Source organism: Lathamus discolor, chromosome 3, assembly GCF_037157495.1.
Source record: "Lathamus discolor isolate bLatDis1 chromosome 3, bLatDis1.hap1, whole genome shotgun sequence".
Classification (NCBI taxonomy): domain Eukaryota; kingdom Metazoa; phylum Chordata; class Aves; order Psittaciformes; family Psittacidae; genus Lathamus; species Lathamus discolor.
In genome coordinates, this window is record NC_088886.1 from 86,036,445 (window position 1) to 86,056,060 (window position 19,616).

A 19,616-nucleotide genomic window follows, 5' to 3' on the forward strand; every position below is an offset into this window, starting at 1 on the left:
AGAAGATGCTCTTCCCCTCCTCTCCCCCAGTAATTTCAGTTAATGCCTGCAAAATATTTTTCAAAGTTCAACTACAAATTATTTTATGTAGTCATGAATATTTAGCAATATTGAAGATACTAATATTAGACTGAGAATATTACCTCCATGGTGATGTGACAGACTACCTCCATTGGCAAGTATTTCTTCTCTAGCAGCCCTCTAAATTGGAAAGAGAAGATACTTATTCAACAGCAAATGCTCAAGATTTTTGTTGTTAGTCAAATGGTTGCTATGGTACTAATTTACACAAGTGTATGAGGTTTCAGAAGTTATCAAGGGCATGCAACCCAGGTAAGCATTTAAATTCAAGTGTGCAGATAAATTTAAGCAGGGATTTTCCAAATAAACATTATGAAAGGCAACACATTTCAAATGGCATCTGTTACAACAAATCTAACACAGCAGACCAGCGTTTACCTAGGCCTAAACAGAAATAACCACAGCAGTTAATTCTCTAAAATAGCACAAGAAAGACCCTCACATTTATTATTCTCTACACTGTTAATAAAAGATCTTGGTATCTTGATAGTTTTACCATATATTTTAAAGACTAATTGAGTAGTAAGTGAAAGAAGTAGCTTTGTAAATAGTAAAACTAAGAAAGTCTTGTTTCCCACGGATTTGGGATTTACAGTTGATAGTTTTTGCCATCCAAGAACAAACTCCAGTTCAAGCTTTCCTATACTTCACTCATAAGCTGATGTCTAACATACTCACCTGGTAGTCTTTTCTCTACTTGGTGCACTATTAGTGTGCACCTCTTTCCCTAGCTGCTAGTGATAAAAGCTTTACAAACAGACTTTGGGGATCCTTCCTGAAAAATTTAGTTAGCTTGGCCAATGGGTTCAGCATATATTATAGGATATCAGTTTCTCTCCCTCACCCTTAACTATCACTCATATATACATTACCTCAATTTGTTCATAGACATGAATAGGATCACTAATTCCTCTGTAGTTAAAGGCAAAGTAGAAGTAGACACATGCACCTGCATCGTAAGTCTGTGTCACCCTGTCAAAGAGAACTGCATTACAAACAAAGCTTTACAGTATTAAGCCAGCCCCTACATGACATTACACAATTCAGAAGATTACTTGGCTTATTTAAAAGGATGGACTTTTTTTTAAATAGTTTTGTATTCTTTTTGATCAGACTTCACAAATGACTCAATGCCAAGAGCTTCAACTCTCAGTCATAAGTCATTATACTTGAGTCTCATGAATATCAACAAGACTAAGTATCAAGACTAATCAAGTGTTACTAATCTCTTGAATTATCCACTTGTTCATGTCATCCACTTGCAGGTTAAAAAGGAAGATCAAGATTACTAGTGTCTGCAAGACCATTAATAGATGCACTTTACCTACTAGCTAGCAAGTTTGATGACCTCTGCCTTAGTTCTCTTACTAATCAAAGATTTAAAAAAATTATTTTTTAGGTTGTTGCATGGCTTACCTGCAGGTGGAAAGAGGAGCAAACTGAACACCCTTTTCTTTGCATTCTCTTACTATCCTTTCTTTTACATTCCTACAAAGGTCCAAAACCCTACAACAAAACACATTGAATATAAAAACTTACTATATTTTCTTATACAATTTCCTAAAAAACAACTTCAACAGTTTTTTCAGAAAAGTATAATCTAATAAAAACAGGTTCTAGCAGGCAATTGTCTGTTTTACCTGGCTTAGATTTTGTTCCAAGAATAGTCCTCATCAAGACTTCACTAGTATTGCTTTTTCTGTACTTCTCCTGTAAGTTCGCTCTGAGGTAGAATAGGTAATGAAAGCTCTTTTTCTCAAGGGATAGGAATCACTAGTTTGCCAGCTTGAAAAGTTATAGTTCTCATATGGCAATAAGCTATTAAACCTAGCCATAAGCCATACCTGTTTTGCTTTAGTTATTTTTAACATGGTAACATGGGCTTGTAGCCCAGAAAGCCAATCGTATTCAGGGCTGCATTAAAAGCAGCATAACCAGCAGGTGGAGGGAGGGGATTCAGCCCTTCACTCTGCATTCTTGAGACCCCACCTGGAATACTGCTTCCAGCTCTGGTGTCCACAACATAAGAAGGACACGGAGCCGTTGCAGTGAGTCCAGAGGACGCCATGAAGATGATCAGAGGGCTGGAGCACCTCCTGTATGAAGACAGGCTGAGAGAGTTGGGGTTGTTCAGCCTTCAGAAGAGAAGGCTCAGGGAGACCCTACAACAGTCTTCCAGTACCTAAAGGGGGCCCCTACAAGAAATCTGTACAGGGACTTCTTACAAAGGCACATAGTGATAGGGCAAGGGATAACTTTAAACTGCAAAGAGTTTAAAGATTTAGGTTAGATATTAGGAAGAATTTATTTCCTGTGAGGGTGGTGAGGCACTCCAACAGGCTGCCCAGAGAAGCTGTGGGTGCCCTATCCCTGGCAGTGTTCAAAGCCAGGCTGGATGAGGCTTTGAGCAACCTGGTCTAGTGGAAGGTGTCCCTGTCCATGGCAGTGGGATTGGAACTAGATGATCTAAGCCAGTCGATTAGGTAAAAGACTTTAATCTTGGACAAAAGGTTATATTTTCAGTTTTCATTTCCCTGCATTACTGGGGAAAGAAAAAACTTAAATATATTTTAATTTTTTTTTCAACCTTGACTGTGAACTTGCCTGTTTCAAATACACTGCTGATCCCACATACATGGCTGCTCATCACACAATACAGTTACTTTGACTGTTGTCCAGCTTCCTAAACTGGGTAATTTCAAGTCCAAGTTTGTTACAGTAAGCTAGCCTAAGTTGAAATATCACAGAATGCTTGCATATATTGGATTTATACAATCCTGACATTTAATTTATTAGCAACATTAGCAAGAACACACAGGTGCCAGACTTGAGGCACATCAGGGTGCCTCCAACACACATAAGGCCTAAATTAAATAAAGTTTCCCCATGAGCATGCATGAGTTAGGAATAATTTGAATGAAATCAAGTACAAGTTCTAAGCAATTCTAACGAATAATCACAGTTTACCTATCCCAAGGAACAGATGTCTCAAATGATTCTCCTATTACATAGTAATCCAGGCCCAGGTCCTAATAAATAGAAAAAGGAAATTATCAGTAACATTCAGCATCAACATCTGGAAATCTCATTTATGCTACACAGCTAACAGTTGAGGAACTTTAGTTAGTTCTTATGAGAAAAACAAAGTCTATTTAGCAAAAATACCCATCTGTCCCAGTGACATTAGTCTGTAATTATGAAAATAGGGTTGCTCTTCAAAGAAAGAGATGGCAAACATTTTGATGTCATGGCTACAGTGAGACAACTTTTCAGACTGTCAGTATGCCTACACTAATCAAATATTTGTATGGATGCAGCATCAAGCCAAGAAGTCCATTGTCCTAACCAGTATGATACCCAATAGAAATACTTATTCTACATAGATAGGAATTGCATTCCAAATAAAGACAAACATTTTGAACATTTTACATATAGCCTGATGAAATAAAGGGAAACTCGGTAATATTTCCCTGACTATAAAATCCACTTAAAAATCTATAACTCAGGATGTGCATGCTATTCTCAAAAAAGAGCTCTCAAACAGCAGGACTGAAATTCATAAGAACAGCTGCAGCAGTTCAGACTAAAGGTCAGTTTCTTCTGGAATTCTGATTCAAACCACAGCCAAGAACAGATATCCAAAGACAAGTAAGAGCTGAGTATTTCAAGTACTCTCCCAGCCTCCGACTACATTCAACCTGTAGATTTGTAAGTCTTGATCTGTTGCTAAATAAACCAATGGAAGCTTCAATCTAATTTTCTCTATCCTTATTAGGAACTATTTTTTTAGCAAGCACATAAATTTATGTTTTTACGGTGTTTTAAGATGAAGTTCCATAAGCAAACACTAGTCAGAAATGGAAAAGATACAACCTCTAGGAAAACTGAGATACCGTCCAAAGCAACCTGCATTTAGATTTCAGAGAAAGCATCTTCAAAAGAAAAACTGTTTTGTTGTATTAACCAACAAGAGTTTCAGCAGGCAGACAAAATGTGACCTACCCGAAGGTAAGCGATGACAAATGTCAGCATATATCCTCTCTGTCCATTATCTTCTCCTGCTGCCAAGCCACTGCAATTAACAAGAGTTTAATTAATTTTCCGGCAAAGCAGTCACTTGTTTCCAAAAGTAATTAGAAAATAATACTTTGATATCAAACATATGTGTACGTTTAGATGTGTTTAAACTGCATTGCAATAGCTGCAAGTAGCGGGGCCATCTTCAATAGACATGAGAAGTTACTTCAGACCTTTAACTCTTTGCATCTCTTTTTATACCATAGTCTGAAGAGATGAACGATAACAAAACATTTAATGTGATCTTAAAGTGAGTCTTCAAACATCAAAAGAGAGTGGGGAAATGGAACCAGCCATAATATATTGTTCATGTTCATTTACAGGAATACACGTAACATTTCTAAACACATTGGATCTGTTCATTTGTATGCTTACAGGTCATTGAGAGCAAGACTACTGACTTGAGATCCCAAAAGTGTAAGTGATGTGAATGGATAAAGAAAACAAAAAGGACAGCGCTTAAAAAAAAAAAAAGGAAGTTAAGATATTAAACACTGGACTAAACAGTTAACTAAGCCATAACTGAGCAGCACAAAGCACTGTCTTCTAACAGACTTCACACAGACAAGTTTCATCCCCCCTTATCAACACACCACCTTGAAATACTGAAATACAAAGGATTTACAGTTGAAGCCTTTTCTTGCATACAACATTACAATAAATAGAGTGCTCTTTAAGACAATAGCAACATTATTCTTATCACTGAATGTTAGCAAGCTGCACATATGAAATCCCACTTTTATAAGGTATTTTAAGTGGTAAAATAAAAGCACAATGAAAACAAATTTCAGAAAGGATAGCCTTGAAATGCATAAAACAATACGTATATTTCAATAGTTAATAATACTAGCAATAACTTTCTTAAAAAGAAAAAAGTATACTCTTCACAAATGCCACTTAATGGTTTTCATCAGTCATGCTTAATCAAAGCAGAAGGACAGAAGCTACCTGCTCATTATTCAGCCTGTTCCAATGAATGTTTTCTGTTCCTTTGCAACAACAGAAAACAGACTGTGGGGCAGAAATTCACTGCATTCCTTTAACTAAACCCAAAATCCTCTTGAACAAGCTTCTTGCAGTCTTACGTTCACATCAATTCTGCAAACATTTAGTATTACCCATACGATTTGTCTTCCCCTTCTGCAGTTAAAATACAGTCTAGTACTACAAAGCATTTCCATTCCTATAAGCTATTACAATGGCTAGTTTCCATTTTAATAACATTAATTCTATGTTTAGTCAAATATTTACATTTCTGCAATATATTTACTTTTCTGCAATACACAGCTGAAGTTTTCCAGTAGTTACCCATTAAGGGTTAGCACAAGCCATATATATTGAACATTCAGTAGCTAGTTGATTATTGCAACTTCAAACTAGTAAATTGAGAACACATAGAATCATAGAATAGTTAAGGCTGGAAAGGACCTCAAGATCATCTAGTTCCAAGCACCCTGCCATGGGCAGGGACACCTCACACTAAACCATCCCACACAAGGCTTCATCCAACCTGGCCTTGAACACTGCCAGGGATGGAGCACTCACAACCTCCCTGGGCAACCCATTCCAGTGCCTCACCACCCTAACAGGAAAGAATTTCCTCCTTATATCCAATCTAAACTTTCCCTGTTTAAGTTTTAACCCATTACCCCTTGTCCTGTCACTACAGTCCCTGACGAAGAGTCCCTCCCCAGCATCCCTATAGGTCCCCTTCAGGTACTGGAAGGCTGCTATGAGGTCTCCACGCAGCCTTCTCTTCTCCAGACTGAACAGCCCCAACTTCCTCAGCCTGTCTTCATACGGGAGGTGCTCCAGTCCCCTGATCATCCTCATGGCCCTCCTCTGGACTTGTTCCAACAGTTCCATGTCCTTTTTATGTTGAGGACACCAGAACTGCACACAATACTCCAGGTGAGGTGTCACAAGAGCAGAGTAGAGGGGCAGGATCACCTCCTTCGACCTGCTGGTCACACTCCTTTTGATGCAGCCCAGGATACGGTTGGCTTTCTGGGCTGCAAGCACACACTGCCGGCTCATGTTCATTTTCTCACTGACCAGCACCCCAAAGTCCTTCTCTGCAGGGCTGCTCTGAATCTCTTCTTTGCCCAGTCTGTAGCCGTGCCTGGGATTGCTCTGACCCAGATGTAGGACCTTGCACTTGTCATGGTTGAACTTCATAAGGTTGGCATCAGCCCACCTCACAAGCGTATCAAGGTCCCTCTGGATGGCATCCCTTCCCTCCAGCGTATCAAACCGGACCACACAGCTTGGTGTCATCGGCAAACTTGCCCGAGGGCGCACTCAATCCCACTGTCCATGTCACCGACGAAGATGTTAAACAAGACCGGTCCCAATACCGATACCTGAGGGACACCACTCGTTACTGGTCTCCAGCCGGACATCGAGCCATTGACCACAACTCTTTGTGTGCGGCCATCCAGCCCGTTCTTATCCACCGAGTGGTCCATCCATCAAATTGATATCTCTCCAATTTAGAGAGAAGGATGTCGTGTGAGACAGTGTCAAACGCTTTGCACAAGTCCAGGTAGATGACATCAACTGCTCTACCCCTGTCCATCAGTTCCATAGCCCCATCATAGAAGGCCACCAAATTGGTCAGGCAGGATTTCCCCTTAGTGAAGCCATACTGGCTGTCACCAAGCACCTTGTTGTTTTTCATAGAATAGTTAGGGTTGGAAAGGACCTCAAGATCATCCAGTTCCAACCCCCCTGCCATGGGCAGGGACACCTCACACTAAACCATCTCACCCAAGGCTTCGTCCAACCTGGCCTTGAACACTGCCAGGGATGGAGCACTCACAACCTCCCCGGGCAACCTATTCCAGTGCCTCATCAGCCTAACAGGAAAGAACTTCCTCCTTATATCCAATCTAAACTTCCCCTGTTTAAGTCTTACATAGTAATCACTAAAAATATGGCAATCCTGTGGGGTTTTTTTTCCTGAATGGTTAACTTTCAGTTTCATATGAAAAGGTTTTTTGACAAGCATACCCAAACTTGGTGGCAATATCATAGACTTGCTTTTCATGCTGAAGAACTTTCTCTCTGTCACCTTCAAAAAGCAAGGTAGCTACACACAGTATGTTGGGATCAAATCCTTTAAACTGCAAGACAGAAAGCTTCATGTTATATGGTGGAATACAAGTAACAAGTTCTTACTTTTCAAATACACAGCATGTGCTCTGGTTAATGAGTGGTGCTGCAAGTAAGAGGAAAGATTAGGAGAAAAAACCATCTTTCAAAAATTCACTCCCAAAATAATCTTAAGTTTGTCCTTGATAGGACCAACATTCACAAGCCAACTGAAGTAACAATTATTATCTGTCACCTTTTTTTTCCTGTTAAAAAGCCAGATAGACATAAAAACTGCCTACATGTGCTGAAGAAAGTACACGTCTTAACTGCTTTGAGCAGTTGGGAGACACTTGTATTCTACCAACTATTCCTGTGTTAAAGCAGGAAGATGACTGTGATGACCATATATGTCACTGTTCTCAAAATAGTTGTACCAGAGAATCCCTACGCTGGGAAAAGCACTATGGAAGGAAAATAGTTTCTAAACTTGTGGGAGGGAACATATCCCAGTGAAAATGGGGAGAAAACTATTAAAGGTTTAATAGTAATGCAATGAGGCTGTATGTATGGCTTTGTTTCAGGAGTAACAATCAAGAGTCATCCCTCTGCAACTAGTCCAAAAAGCACCTTACTTATTTTCTACATACCTTTTTCTTTTCCTGTTATTAATTAGCTCCCATGAACTACCACTAATAAGCAAGTTTCAGATAGAATGAAGAGGAATATAAAGTTGTAATAAAGTTTAATACTCTTTACCCTTTTTAAGTATCCTAAATAATAAATTTTTTACAACTATTCTTAATATGCATATTGACCAACAATTATTTTTTTAAAGCCTTTCCTTTCCCAGTGGCATTCATCTTTTCCAGCCTACTATGCTTGTGGTAACTTGTTACTTAAGCACCAAAGTTGTATTAAGTGACATAAATAATAAAGAGAATCAAATTCATCCTTTATGCCCAACAGCTATGCAGAGAAAAATCCCAGGTGCTTGCTATTCCTTTTATTAGTCCCTTAATGGAACAGATTTACTGTACTGGAAGTTAACTGAAGGTACCAGAAGGGTTCAAAAAGCCAGCATGGAGGCAAAGTAACAGGGTGGTTAAGTCCTCCAGCCAAATCTGCGTGTTAAGACCCAGTTATAGATATCCAAATTTCTGAAAATGAGTATTTCTGAAAAGGATACTGTATCCTACCCCCCCCCCCAAAAAAAAAAAAAAAAACCAAAACAGTACAGCATCATGAAAAACAGCGTGAAACAGAATATACCTTGGAAGGAAAAGGATCTTTTTCATTAGTTCTACAAAAACAGCATAGCTGACAATTAGGAAACTACTGTTACTACAGTGATTAACTAGAAGGACAGGAATAAGGGATGCTATTTATAGTCCCTTGTTCTAGAACCACTTGTATTTCATCTAGCATGAATCCTTTCAGCCTATTCTGCCATCTTTTGGCTGGGATGCTCAGGTAACAATTTATGGCTGTCTTTAAGAGGTAGTGGAGGAACTAGCTAGTGAACAGTCCCAAACTACATGGTAGAGTAAACATGGAAGAGAAAGACTTCATCCCTATTAAGAGGCATCTGTTGAACAACTACTCTTTTCAATAAAAGAATGAAGTGTTAATCTGGTGTTTACTCCCCTCCCCAGGGAGCAATTCACAGATGAAGTGTAAAATGGATTTGCGCATCTTGGTCCCAGAAACACTTGCAATATCAGCCTCAGGGGACGGAGCCCTGACCTAAGAGCTTCAGACTGGTCACCAACCTAAACTGTCTGGATCAGTATAACATAGCACTGTTCCTATTTCTCCATGTTTTAACTCCTGCAGAGCTGGAAGAATCTGAATTGGCATACAACATCCCTTGGTGACACAGTATCTTAAGTGGAAGCCGTGATGCTTGTTGCCAAATACAGAAACAGGAGGTATTCCTAACAAGGATTGTTTCAAACCAACAGCTGCCTTGTTACCAAAATCTTTACTACAGCAGATCTGGGAAGGCAGACAACAGTTTTGAGCTATCTCTAGAATTAATACGTATTCCCTAACAAAATAAGTCCCAAGACACATGGTATTTTCAATTTCAGTAGCTCAAGAAAAAGCAACATAATCAGTATTAGCCATAGTCTCTCAAATAAACCCATTCCTTGAAGACACTAAATATTGTAAGATCAGAATGGAACGTTTACATCTTCCTAACAGTTATCTAAAAGCAGGATAATGGTGTTTATTTGCTGAAATTTGAATACCCAGGAACTCCCTAGTTAGCTAATTTGGAAGAAAAAAAAACACAGTAACAAGACAAATTATTTAATACAAAAACCTAGGTGAAATAATTTTAGCACCAGATAATTCTGGATTAAAGAGTATTCATTAAGAGATATTCCAGAAAGACTGTAAGAACACTTCACATAGGCAATTCAAGACAAGTATCTTGATGTTCTCCTAAAATTCTAGTTCATTATAATAACAAGGTACATCATGCCGTGACAAAATCTGGGAAGAGGAAGAGATACTAAAGTGTTAGCCATGCTCCATCAGTACTAAATGATTATCAGTGGTCTTCAAGCTAGATGAACTGGTTTCAGTCTTGCTCCATTAGTGGCTCATTATTAGACAAGGCATATTAATCTCATCTACAGATAAGACCAGTGAGAACAGCTCTCGTGGAATGACTCCTCAAACATACAATCTCATTTTTGATTAAACCACTTTGAGCATCTTGAGTTATCTGATGCTACAATGTGGGATCTGTTACACTCAAACTCAGCTACATTAGAGAGAGTCTACCAGGAAGTTCTTTGACTGTATGAATAGCATGCAAAGTTCCAAACAGTATTAAACCCCCGAAGTTACCTTTGTGATGTAGAATTTTTTCAGTCCATCCAAAAATGATGTAAAAATGGAAGCAACTTGTGGTTTAAGAGCATGACCTTTGGTAAAAAGTGGAAAAAGGTGTGTTAAGGCAAACAGTGCTCTTAAAATTCCTACTTCAATGTGCAAATAAAGCGCAGCTTAGTCAAAGTTGCAAGAATTGCTTGGAGAGCTTTAATTATCATAATAAAAGAGACTTCTCTTTACTCATTTAGAAGATGATTTAGGAAAATGTTTTTATTACTTTTTCTCTAAAAGGCATACATACAACTGTGCACAAATATTCCATTTAGCACTTCAATTAAGGCTGCCCTAGTTTAGATCTTTACAAATATATGGCACATGGAAAATTTTAAAAGAGCACCTCATTAGTTTTTACACTACAAAACTAAGCAAAATCAGTGACCTTTTTTAAAGTTATGCCAAAACCACTGAAACCAATAGCTAAAAATGGTGCAAGTTGGGAGTTAAGCAATTTTTTCCTTAACGGTTATGTCACTTGTGCAAAATTTTCTACATAAAGCTAGTAATTGCTTCCTTAATCACATACAGGGAACTAAGTTACCAGGATATATAAATGATGTCTTGAAGTCTGTGAAATTAACATCTCTGCCTCAGGACTGGATTTAATGGAGATGAAAGTCTTTTACTGTTTGCTCCATTGTTTTCAGTCACAAGCAACTTCTGAACTCCCATTACTGCTTTGCTATAGCAGTCTCGCATCTGGCCTACATGCTGTGAGCCCAATTCATAAAAAAGTTATGCACCATTTACATGATACTTTGTGAAGTATTTTAGAAGGAAGTATTTCCTCCTGAATAAAGCATGAACTTGAGCAATTGATTACTCTCCTTTCCTCTTTGGCACTCTCCCTGCAGACAAAACAAATCCAGAGGAGTACACCTCCAAGCACACTTAAGTAAGCATACCAAAAAAGCACCAGATAACAAAAGGACATGAATTTATTAAGCCACAATCTGTAAAAACTATTGGATTTAAGCTTACCTAAAAATGACTACAAGAAAATTCTATATTGACACACCAGAAATTATACTTTGCAAGTGAATGTGTAAGCTGCAAGCTCAAATCAAAGGAGATTTATTTATTTGGTGTTTGGTTTAAAGCCTGTAGTTAGTCAGGCTTCTTCCCAAGTAAAATATATCTGTCTTCCACTGAACATATCTGAGAGAACAAGTGTAACACAATAGAGTGACCAAAGCAAGCAGCAACGCCTGCTGAAAGTCAAGATTCATCACTGAGGTTTCCACCCAAAGGAAGTTTCAGAAATTCTGACTTACTCAAGTAGTAGTAAAATATGAGGTTTTCAAGGTCAGTTTCATCTTCTAAGTACAATCGAAATAGCATGGTCTCTGCAAGACCTTCAAGTTCTGTTAACTGTTAGCTTTTAGGTAGTGGAACTTCAGATTCTCCTCAAGAGTACCTTGACCCAGAACACATCTATGTTCTTCCTACAGTTTGAAGTGACAGCTTTCCTTAAAAACTGCTCAAAAATGATTGCTCTGCATGTCTGATATTGTCCTATTTAGGTATTTTAACTAGTTGAAATTTCACAAAACCTTTCTGTTTAGTAATCTTCTAGTAGCTTCACTGACTTCTATACTTAAAGCCTTCAGCTTAGTTCTATTTGCATATACTTATGGCATTTACTATGTCTGAGCTTCTCTTAAAAATAGACAACTCAGTTTGGACAAGTCTGTCATCACCTCTCTCCCACCAAAACAATCATTGCCACATCAGATTATTTTCTGATAATCATCAGAATTATAATTCTCCTTCTGCTACTTCTAAGGAGACTGTTTACCATTTGTGATGCTTCTGTGAAATACAAAGGAATCAATCAACTTACCTTCAAAATAAGGTGCCCGCGTACCGATTATTTTTTTTCATCATATCCAACTTCTCATTAGAAGACTTAGAAAGAAAATGTTTCATGTATTGCACACTATAACGCAAAACTATAATCTCTGCTCCTTATGGTAAAATAGAGGAAGCACCTCCACAATTTCAAACTGCAGTAGACTATATGCCAAGAATGGAAAAGTAGCAAAATAAATTCTCGTGTATTTATATGCAGAGCATGGCTCTTTACTGACTGTTGCAGTTGATACTCTTTTCCCGGGGACAAAACCAGGCTTTTGTTTTTGAAAGTACACACTGTGGCACTATCTGGCGTTTGAAATTTGGGCTCATTGTCCTAGTTTTGAGCAACAGAATTACCACCTAAAATCGACTTAGGTGACTAAAAAGCAAAACCCTTGGAAAGAGATATTTATCTGAGAATGTCTACATACTTACCAAACTGAAACTGTGCATTGTCAACAAGGCGAATTGATGCAGGAGCACATCTCTTGAGGGCCAAGTCAGAGGAACAAGAGGGAGGAAGAATAAAAAAGGATTACGTACATCATTTTGCTAACATTCACTACAATTCAGTTTTTATTTAAAAATACAATATAAGAAAGCACTTTGATACCAGAAACCTATGGCCATCATCATAATTGAAAAGCAGTGACTATGAGCTTTTTTTCACTTGAAGAGCAACATTTATTAGGTATGTCTAGATATAATGCATTGAGAATTTTAAGTTTAGCATCAAGCCAACAAAAGTGCAGTCCAAAGACCTTTGGCCTTCAAGTATTGAGTGGTTTTCTAAATCGCCATATGCACTAAAGATGCCATACTTGATTAGAATACCAAGCTTACGTTGGTATGTAATCAAAGAAATACATACATTACAAATTCATTGGAAAAGTCTAATTCTCTACAGTTTTACTTCTGACCATGATGTTGCACAGATTAATCTGATATTACACCCCATCCCTGGCAGCATACACAGCCAGACTGGATAGGGCTTTGAGCAACCTGGTCTAGTGGAGGGTGTCCCTGACCATGGCAGGGGCAGTTGGAACTTGGTGACCCCTAAGGTCCCTTCTAACCCAAAATGTTCTATGTTTCTATGTTACTATGGTATGGAATATCCCTTTGGTCAATTTGGGTCAGCTGTCCCAACTGCATTCCCTCCCAGCCTCTTTTCTGCTTCCAACCTACTTGCTGGTGGGGAAGAGAATGAAAAATAGAGAAAGCCTTTACAGTGTGTACATGCTGTTCAGCTAAAACACTAGGGTGTTAACACTGTTTTGTTCATAAGTACAAAATGCATCACCACTTGGGCTGCTATGAAGAAAATGAACTCCGTCGCAGTCAGACCCAGTACATTAACGCTCTGCCATCAGACTGCAATTAAAATCCCTATCTGGGTCCAACCTACATTCTGCACTGTACAGAAATCTGAAAAAACAGATTGCCCTCAATTAGGCAAAGCTTCTCATCATGGATATACCCACATCATGTACCTGTGATAGCTGTGTCCAGTCATACTGACATGTATGGCCAGAGGAACATGACAAAGCCTGAATTTTAGGCTACTCTCATCTAATCACATAATTATGGAAGTATGTCTCTATCACTGACATGCTTGCCCTCCATAACATGAGTACTCTACACCTTGTCACACAATACAAAAAAAGAACACGAAGAACTAAGATATCTCACCAGGCAGGCTGACAGAAGACAGCTAGGTGAGTGGTTTTAAATGAGAACCAAACTACCCATATCCTGCAGGTTGGTTATTCTTACATTAAAAGTAGATCAATACAGACAAGAAACAGCTTTTCAGATAACAATCGTTGTAATTATTACCAAGATCAATGCAAAGGGCAACAGAAGAGGAGTAAGTACTTCAGGCTAAAGTAAGCAGTGAAACAGCAGCAGTAGCAACAGAAGCTTAAAAATGGAGCAATGCTAAGTGGCTAATAGTGCCTTTTTTTTTTTCCTTTTCTACCTAAGCCCATAGCTAGGAAAAGGACACTAGTTACTTAATTGACTTAAAATGTTGTTCAGCCACATGATTAAGCATTCCCAAACAGTCTGCTTAGATACCTTTAACAGGAAGAACAAGCACTAGCAGTAGAAGCATGAAAGAAGAACTGGCAAGTGCTGCTGACTAGCATATACATGTCATTCACATACCAGTTTGAACATCTGGCTTGGAACATTAAGTCATTAATTTAGACCAATCACTGGAAAAAATGTAAAGCTGTGTTTAGTTTGGCATTAATTAAAACATTTCTGAAATTACTTCCCCAACTCAGGGTATATTCCACCATTCATAGAAATTATTTGATACATTCTGCACAGAGCAAAGAGAAGTTAGTCTAAGATAGCGAAGAAAGAGGCTAGCCAGTGTAAGATTTGCTTCTAAGCATAGCCATGAGGAAAAGTTATTAAGCATTTTGGATATCCATGTCTGGGTTTTGCTACCTGAAAGCCATCTGATCACACTATGCAGAAGGATCTACTTAAATACTACACTGTAAGCACAATTCCACCTCAAAATATCCAGCTCACCTGAAAGTGTCACTATGCTTCAGGAAGTGTTTTCTAAACATAGGCCATATCCTTCAATTGCATAACTTTTGTTCCTTTGCCACTTCAGAACCATAAATACAACTGCCTTTTACTTGCATGCTGCAACTTAATTCCTTTAAATACTGGTTCCTTTTACATAGTCCTGAATTAATCTGAGGATAAAGCTCTCCATTGAAGGAGATGCAAAGCCAAATTTTCTGTGCCAAGATATGGAAATAACTCTCATTGAAAAAAAGATATCAAAAGGCACATCCATGGTTTGGCTCAGTACATCAAGTAAATTCAGAACGCACTCAAGCCTCAACTACATAATTTCCAAAAGCCTCACAGACCATATACACTTTATGGGGTTCATATCTCAAATCCTTGGTTATCAGTTGCCAGAAATACTACAGCATCAGCACATCACTAGTGCTAGAATCTGTGCCCTTGACTGAAGTCAACATCCAGCTTTTCTTTACCTGCTTTGCCACTTCCCTTAAGCAGGCCACCCCTCGTTCAAAGTTAGGGAAGACCACAGAGCCATACTTCTGGTATTCAGGGACTGGGCGAATCTTTATCGTAACTTCAGTAACCACTCCAAGAGTCCCTTCAGGAAGAAAGAAGAACTGAGTAAAGTATTGCAAGATGTACTTCTTGCAAGTCACCCAACTTAAATGTTTACCAGGATGTCCTAAGTTAACATAAACCAGAAATCCCAAGAGTTCAGCAGTAGGTGATTTATTCCTGACTATTTACAGGTAAACTCTCACAAGACATCCTCTAGATCACGATGTTTGTTACTAGACTTGTAGGCTAACTCCACAGATCTGTTTTAAGCACTGTTCAGAGCTGCTTCACAGTCTTAAGGTCTCAATTTATTACCCTAATAGAAGAAATTCATGCCTGCATAATGCTACCTATAGACACAGTTGAAGCCACAGCATAAAGACGGTCAAATCATCAAGCCATTACAGAAGCCAAATAAAGATGTGGTTACATTATATTACTATGTCTATACCTTCAGATCCCATAATGAAGTGATGGATATCAGGTCCTGTTGACATGCGAGGTACTTGGCAGTTTTTTTCTACTATTCCTCTAGGAGTTACCATTTTTATATGAATCACCTGTTCAAACAATATGCAACAACAATCGATATTAGCATTAAACACAATGGGTTTTTGTACAGTATTTATTTTCTGCAAAACATCATACAGTACAGCTTTGTAGACTTCGAACATCCTGTAGACAGCCCAAAGAACTTTTGGGATAATGAAAGGACTATTGCAATTACAATAACACACCACAGTTTGCCCACACAACAGATTGCTTCCAGTTCTGTAACAAATCAAATCAGCTGTTGGCTACATGCAGACAATAAAAGTTAAAACTGTTTTGTTTCTCAGTGTGGGTAGTACTTTATGAATATTAGGATTTTATTCCAGAATATACATAGTACTTCAGAGTAAAAAAAGTGAGGGTTTAAATTTTGCTTAACTTTTGCTTTAGAACTACTGCAAAGCTAATATAATTTAATTATTGTTTGCTACACAAATATTTCTATTAGTGGGAAAGACAAAAACAAGCTTAATGAAATATATTATCAACATTAAAACTGCAATAAGGCATACATATGTCAGGCTAGAAAGTTGTATATTTTATGTTTTTTAAATGTTATTACATCCAGCTTTATCCATGCACATGCAATACAGAGCCTAGATATGTTTTTTTAATCCTTTATTCTATTTTATATGAAAGAAGTGGGGGTTTGGGTTTTTATTTTAAGTGAAGCCTTTAAGCAAAGGCAAAATGACTGAATTTCAACTAATGGCTGTAAAACTTTCAAGCACAGGTAGCCAAGTAATTTTCATCCTGCTCCGAGTTATTCAAGAATTTAATTATATGCGTTTTATGAACTGTTGATTCTGCAATAGAGCGGATTTTAGGCAGCTTATGCAACACACTATTTCTAGATGTAAACTTTCCTCAGAAAGTAAACACTTCCCTGAAACTTTCTCACTGTGCCATTTAGAAACTCATGAACTGTTCTGAATCAATTTTCAATCCTATTTCCTCCCAATTAAAATTTCAGGAGCTGACGTAGCCTAAAGTTATGTTTCCATCACAGAAAAGCCTTCCGCTTCACATCTATCAGTACAAGCAAAACTACACCATTCGGTACCACTTCAAGCAGTAGTGGACAGATGACAGACACTTTGTAAGTGCTAGCAGTTTTTGTTTAGCCAGGCCTACTGAATAAAATCTGTGTAGCTCCTGCCAAGCTCAGTTCCTGATAGTAAAGTATCATGCCTGTGCCTGGAACAAATGTGTCTGTGCTATGAGCTAATGAAAAAGCCTGAGATTACAGGGAAAACCATGGGTGCAAGGGCACAAGTATGAACTACAAGAGAAAACTGGAAGTCTGAAGCAAAAAGGCAAAGTCTGAACAGCGATGATTTTAAGTTCAGTATGTTCAATATATTTGTTATAACAGAGAAGGTTGATTTTTAAATAAAAATATATGCTTTAAAAAACAAATTACCTGGGTTAAAGATGAACTATTTTAATGCTTAAAATAGGTTCAGGAGTAGAATGCTGCCATTGCTTCCTTCCTCAGTGTTCCTACAGACCATGTGGTGACATTAGATTTCACTATTGTGCTTCCACATGGTCAATTAGATCAGCCTACTGATTTGAAAAACTACTAGCCTAGGGAGGCAGGAAAAGAGAAAGAGCTAGTTTGATATCAGACTTAGATGATCCAAGTAGACTACTTCAGGAACACACAGCGTGTAGGAGAGAACATGGGTCTTTTGCAATTACCCTGAATGTTTGACAAGTTTATTACATTGGATTAATGGAGAGCACAAAAGAGTGGAAGAAGGCATCAGTCAGGAGAGGATAACAATTCCTTAAAGCTAGCCAGTGAGTACCAAAATGAAATTCACTTTTAGTATTAATAATCCTTATCACTTATCTAATACCAAAGGCAAGAAAACCATTTCAGTTAAGATTTGATGCCAAAACTGTATCACTTAAGAGAACCACAGTTTATTACCCCTTTTTCCTCTCACTGTGAGTCATTATAAGGGTTAAACTTCCAAACAGAATAATTAGAAAAAAAGTATCAGAATTATTTACCATGTCTTCAATGTTTCCATAGATGGTTTTTTTCATGCCTGATGCTCGCGTTGCTACCCATCCTCCCAGTGAGCTGAACTCCATGGAGTCTGGTTCATGGCCTGTACAGAAGCCACTTTCAGCAAGCTAAAGAAAGGGAAGAAAGTATTCTACATATAGAATACTAGCATTTGCTTAGTACTCCAAATCTCAATATCGTAGGTTTTGAGGTTGGTTTTGGGGTGGGTGTGTTTGTGGGGTTTTGGGCTTTTTTTTAGGCATCCTGACCACACCCCCATATATCCTAACACAAGTTTTGTCTTTGACATGCAAATGAAATGACATTGTGCTATGTATCAAAATATAATACTCCACCGATGTTTTAAAACTAAGACTGCTATCATTCATAAGAAGGTACAAATTCAATTATACATGGAAAAAACCCTACAACTAACTGCCAACTTTGCACAAATGATGCCAGTAAATAAGGTACTTAATCTCTTGTTCTTTCTATCCTAATGTGATATGCAGCAGGTCTGCAGAAAATGTGAGCAAATTGCCTGTACTTAATTCTCTCAAGAAGTGATGTGTTTTAATATACAGCCATCTGGTTGGGCTTCCTGTATGCAATGCGGTCAACTATTTGTGATGCAGATCACACATTCCTGTACACTAAAGTAGTCACTTGTTTCTCATTTTTCTGTATTAACTTGGCTTTGCCATCTGTACAGTACCTGAGGTTCATTTGATACCCTCAGAATTGCAACACCAAAACTGCTGGACAGGAAGAATTAAAGACCCAGTAGTCTCACATTAAGTGATAACTGTGTTAGTGCATTTGAGATGATCAATTTGTACTGACCAACTGATAATAACTGTGTAGGACATAGGTATTTAAATATACCACATAATGTGGATCATTAACTATGTTCTGTTGTACAAAGTGGCTCCAACTTAAATGATTGAAAGCCACTTCTGTGTAATGTCTATGGTGATTCATCTAGCTCACGGTCCTCTCATACCAGAGAGATCTTGTGGCTTTATATGCTTACTGGTCATATATTAGGAAAGAGTTTGAACCTGCACCCTCCTCATTCTCCAAGTTGACAAGAAATTTGCTTCAGTTACAACTTGCCAATTTCCACAGGTTGTATAAACACTTCTCTATAGAGCCCACAAATATCTGGAGTTTCCATCCAGCAGAAAAGTATCTTAATCACACGAGTCACTAGCTGAGAGACAACATGTGACGTGTACATTGCTTCTGAATGCCTCATTATAACACGTACAGCCTAACTTTTGTCAAACACCAAGTTTTCCAAACCCATTACTTGCTCAGAATTTGGCTCTTAATTTTTAGTTACTGTTATAAGGTTCATGATACCTGTAAATGAGATAACTTAAGTAACTTCAGCACCCACAGACTGAGGAATACATTAAGAGGAGCCAGTCTCTTCTCTGCAAGGTAATACCCAGATAATACTGACAAAGCCTCTTACAGCAACAGAAATTAGCCTCCAATCCAAAGCTTATTTAATACTGGCAAGCTGCAAACCAAACAAACCTTTCAGTTTTCTCTTTGCACAGTCCAAATGTAAATCTACCTCTACTTCTGTGGAAGTCTGCATTGGCATTAACTGTAATATTAAAACATAGTTACGCTCAGCTTGTACTACACAAAACAAGCACAATTTGGAGTCCTAGTTTTAATCACATCTGATTTGCCAATAATACCGGAATTCTAGAGATGTAGTTAAGTTTTTAAACTTCAGGTAGATGAGCCAATTTTGTTGTATTCTTCACACATTGAAGGAATTGCACAGAAATCCTTATGTACTCAAGAGTCACTCCGTATATGAAAAATACAGTTCACATCTATTGCATATAATGCTTACCATACCAGTCTGCATGAAAACAATCAAGAATCAAGCTAG

At 38.1% G+C, this 19,616-nt stretch overlaps 1 protein-coding gene across 3 annotated transcripts in view; it reads right to left on the minus strand.

Annotated features, from left to right (window-relative positions):
- The window catches only part of AGPS (alkylglycerone phosphate synthase), a 55,463-nt gene that overhangs the window by 10,774 nt on the left and 25,073 nt on the right, over positions 1–19,616 (minus strand). For all 3 annotated transcript variants that reach the window (XM_065670268.1, XM_065670267.1, XM_065670270.1), the window contains 11 exons: positions 17,704–17,829; positions 15,581–15,689; positions 15,042–15,169; positions 12,448–12,499; positions 10,114–10,190; positions 7,171–7,283; positions 4,084–4,153; positions 3,049–3,110; positions 1,498–1,587; positions 954–1,053; positions 144–201 (listed from right to left, as the gene is read on the minus strand). In XM_065670268.1, coding sequence (XP_065526340.1) covers positions 144–201; positions 954–1,053; positions 1,498–1,587; positions 3,049–3,110; positions 4,084–4,153; positions 7,171–7,283; positions 10,114–10,190; positions 12,448–12,499; positions 15,042–15,169; positions 15,581–15,689; positions 17,704–17,829 — 985 coding nt within the window. The remainder of the gene's footprint in view (positions 1–143; positions 202–953; positions 1,054–1,497; positions 1,588–3,048; positions 3,111–4,083; positions 4,154–7,170; positions 7,284–10,113; positions 10,191–12,447; positions 12,500–15,041; positions 15,170–15,580; positions 15,690–17,703; positions 17,830–19,616) is intronic.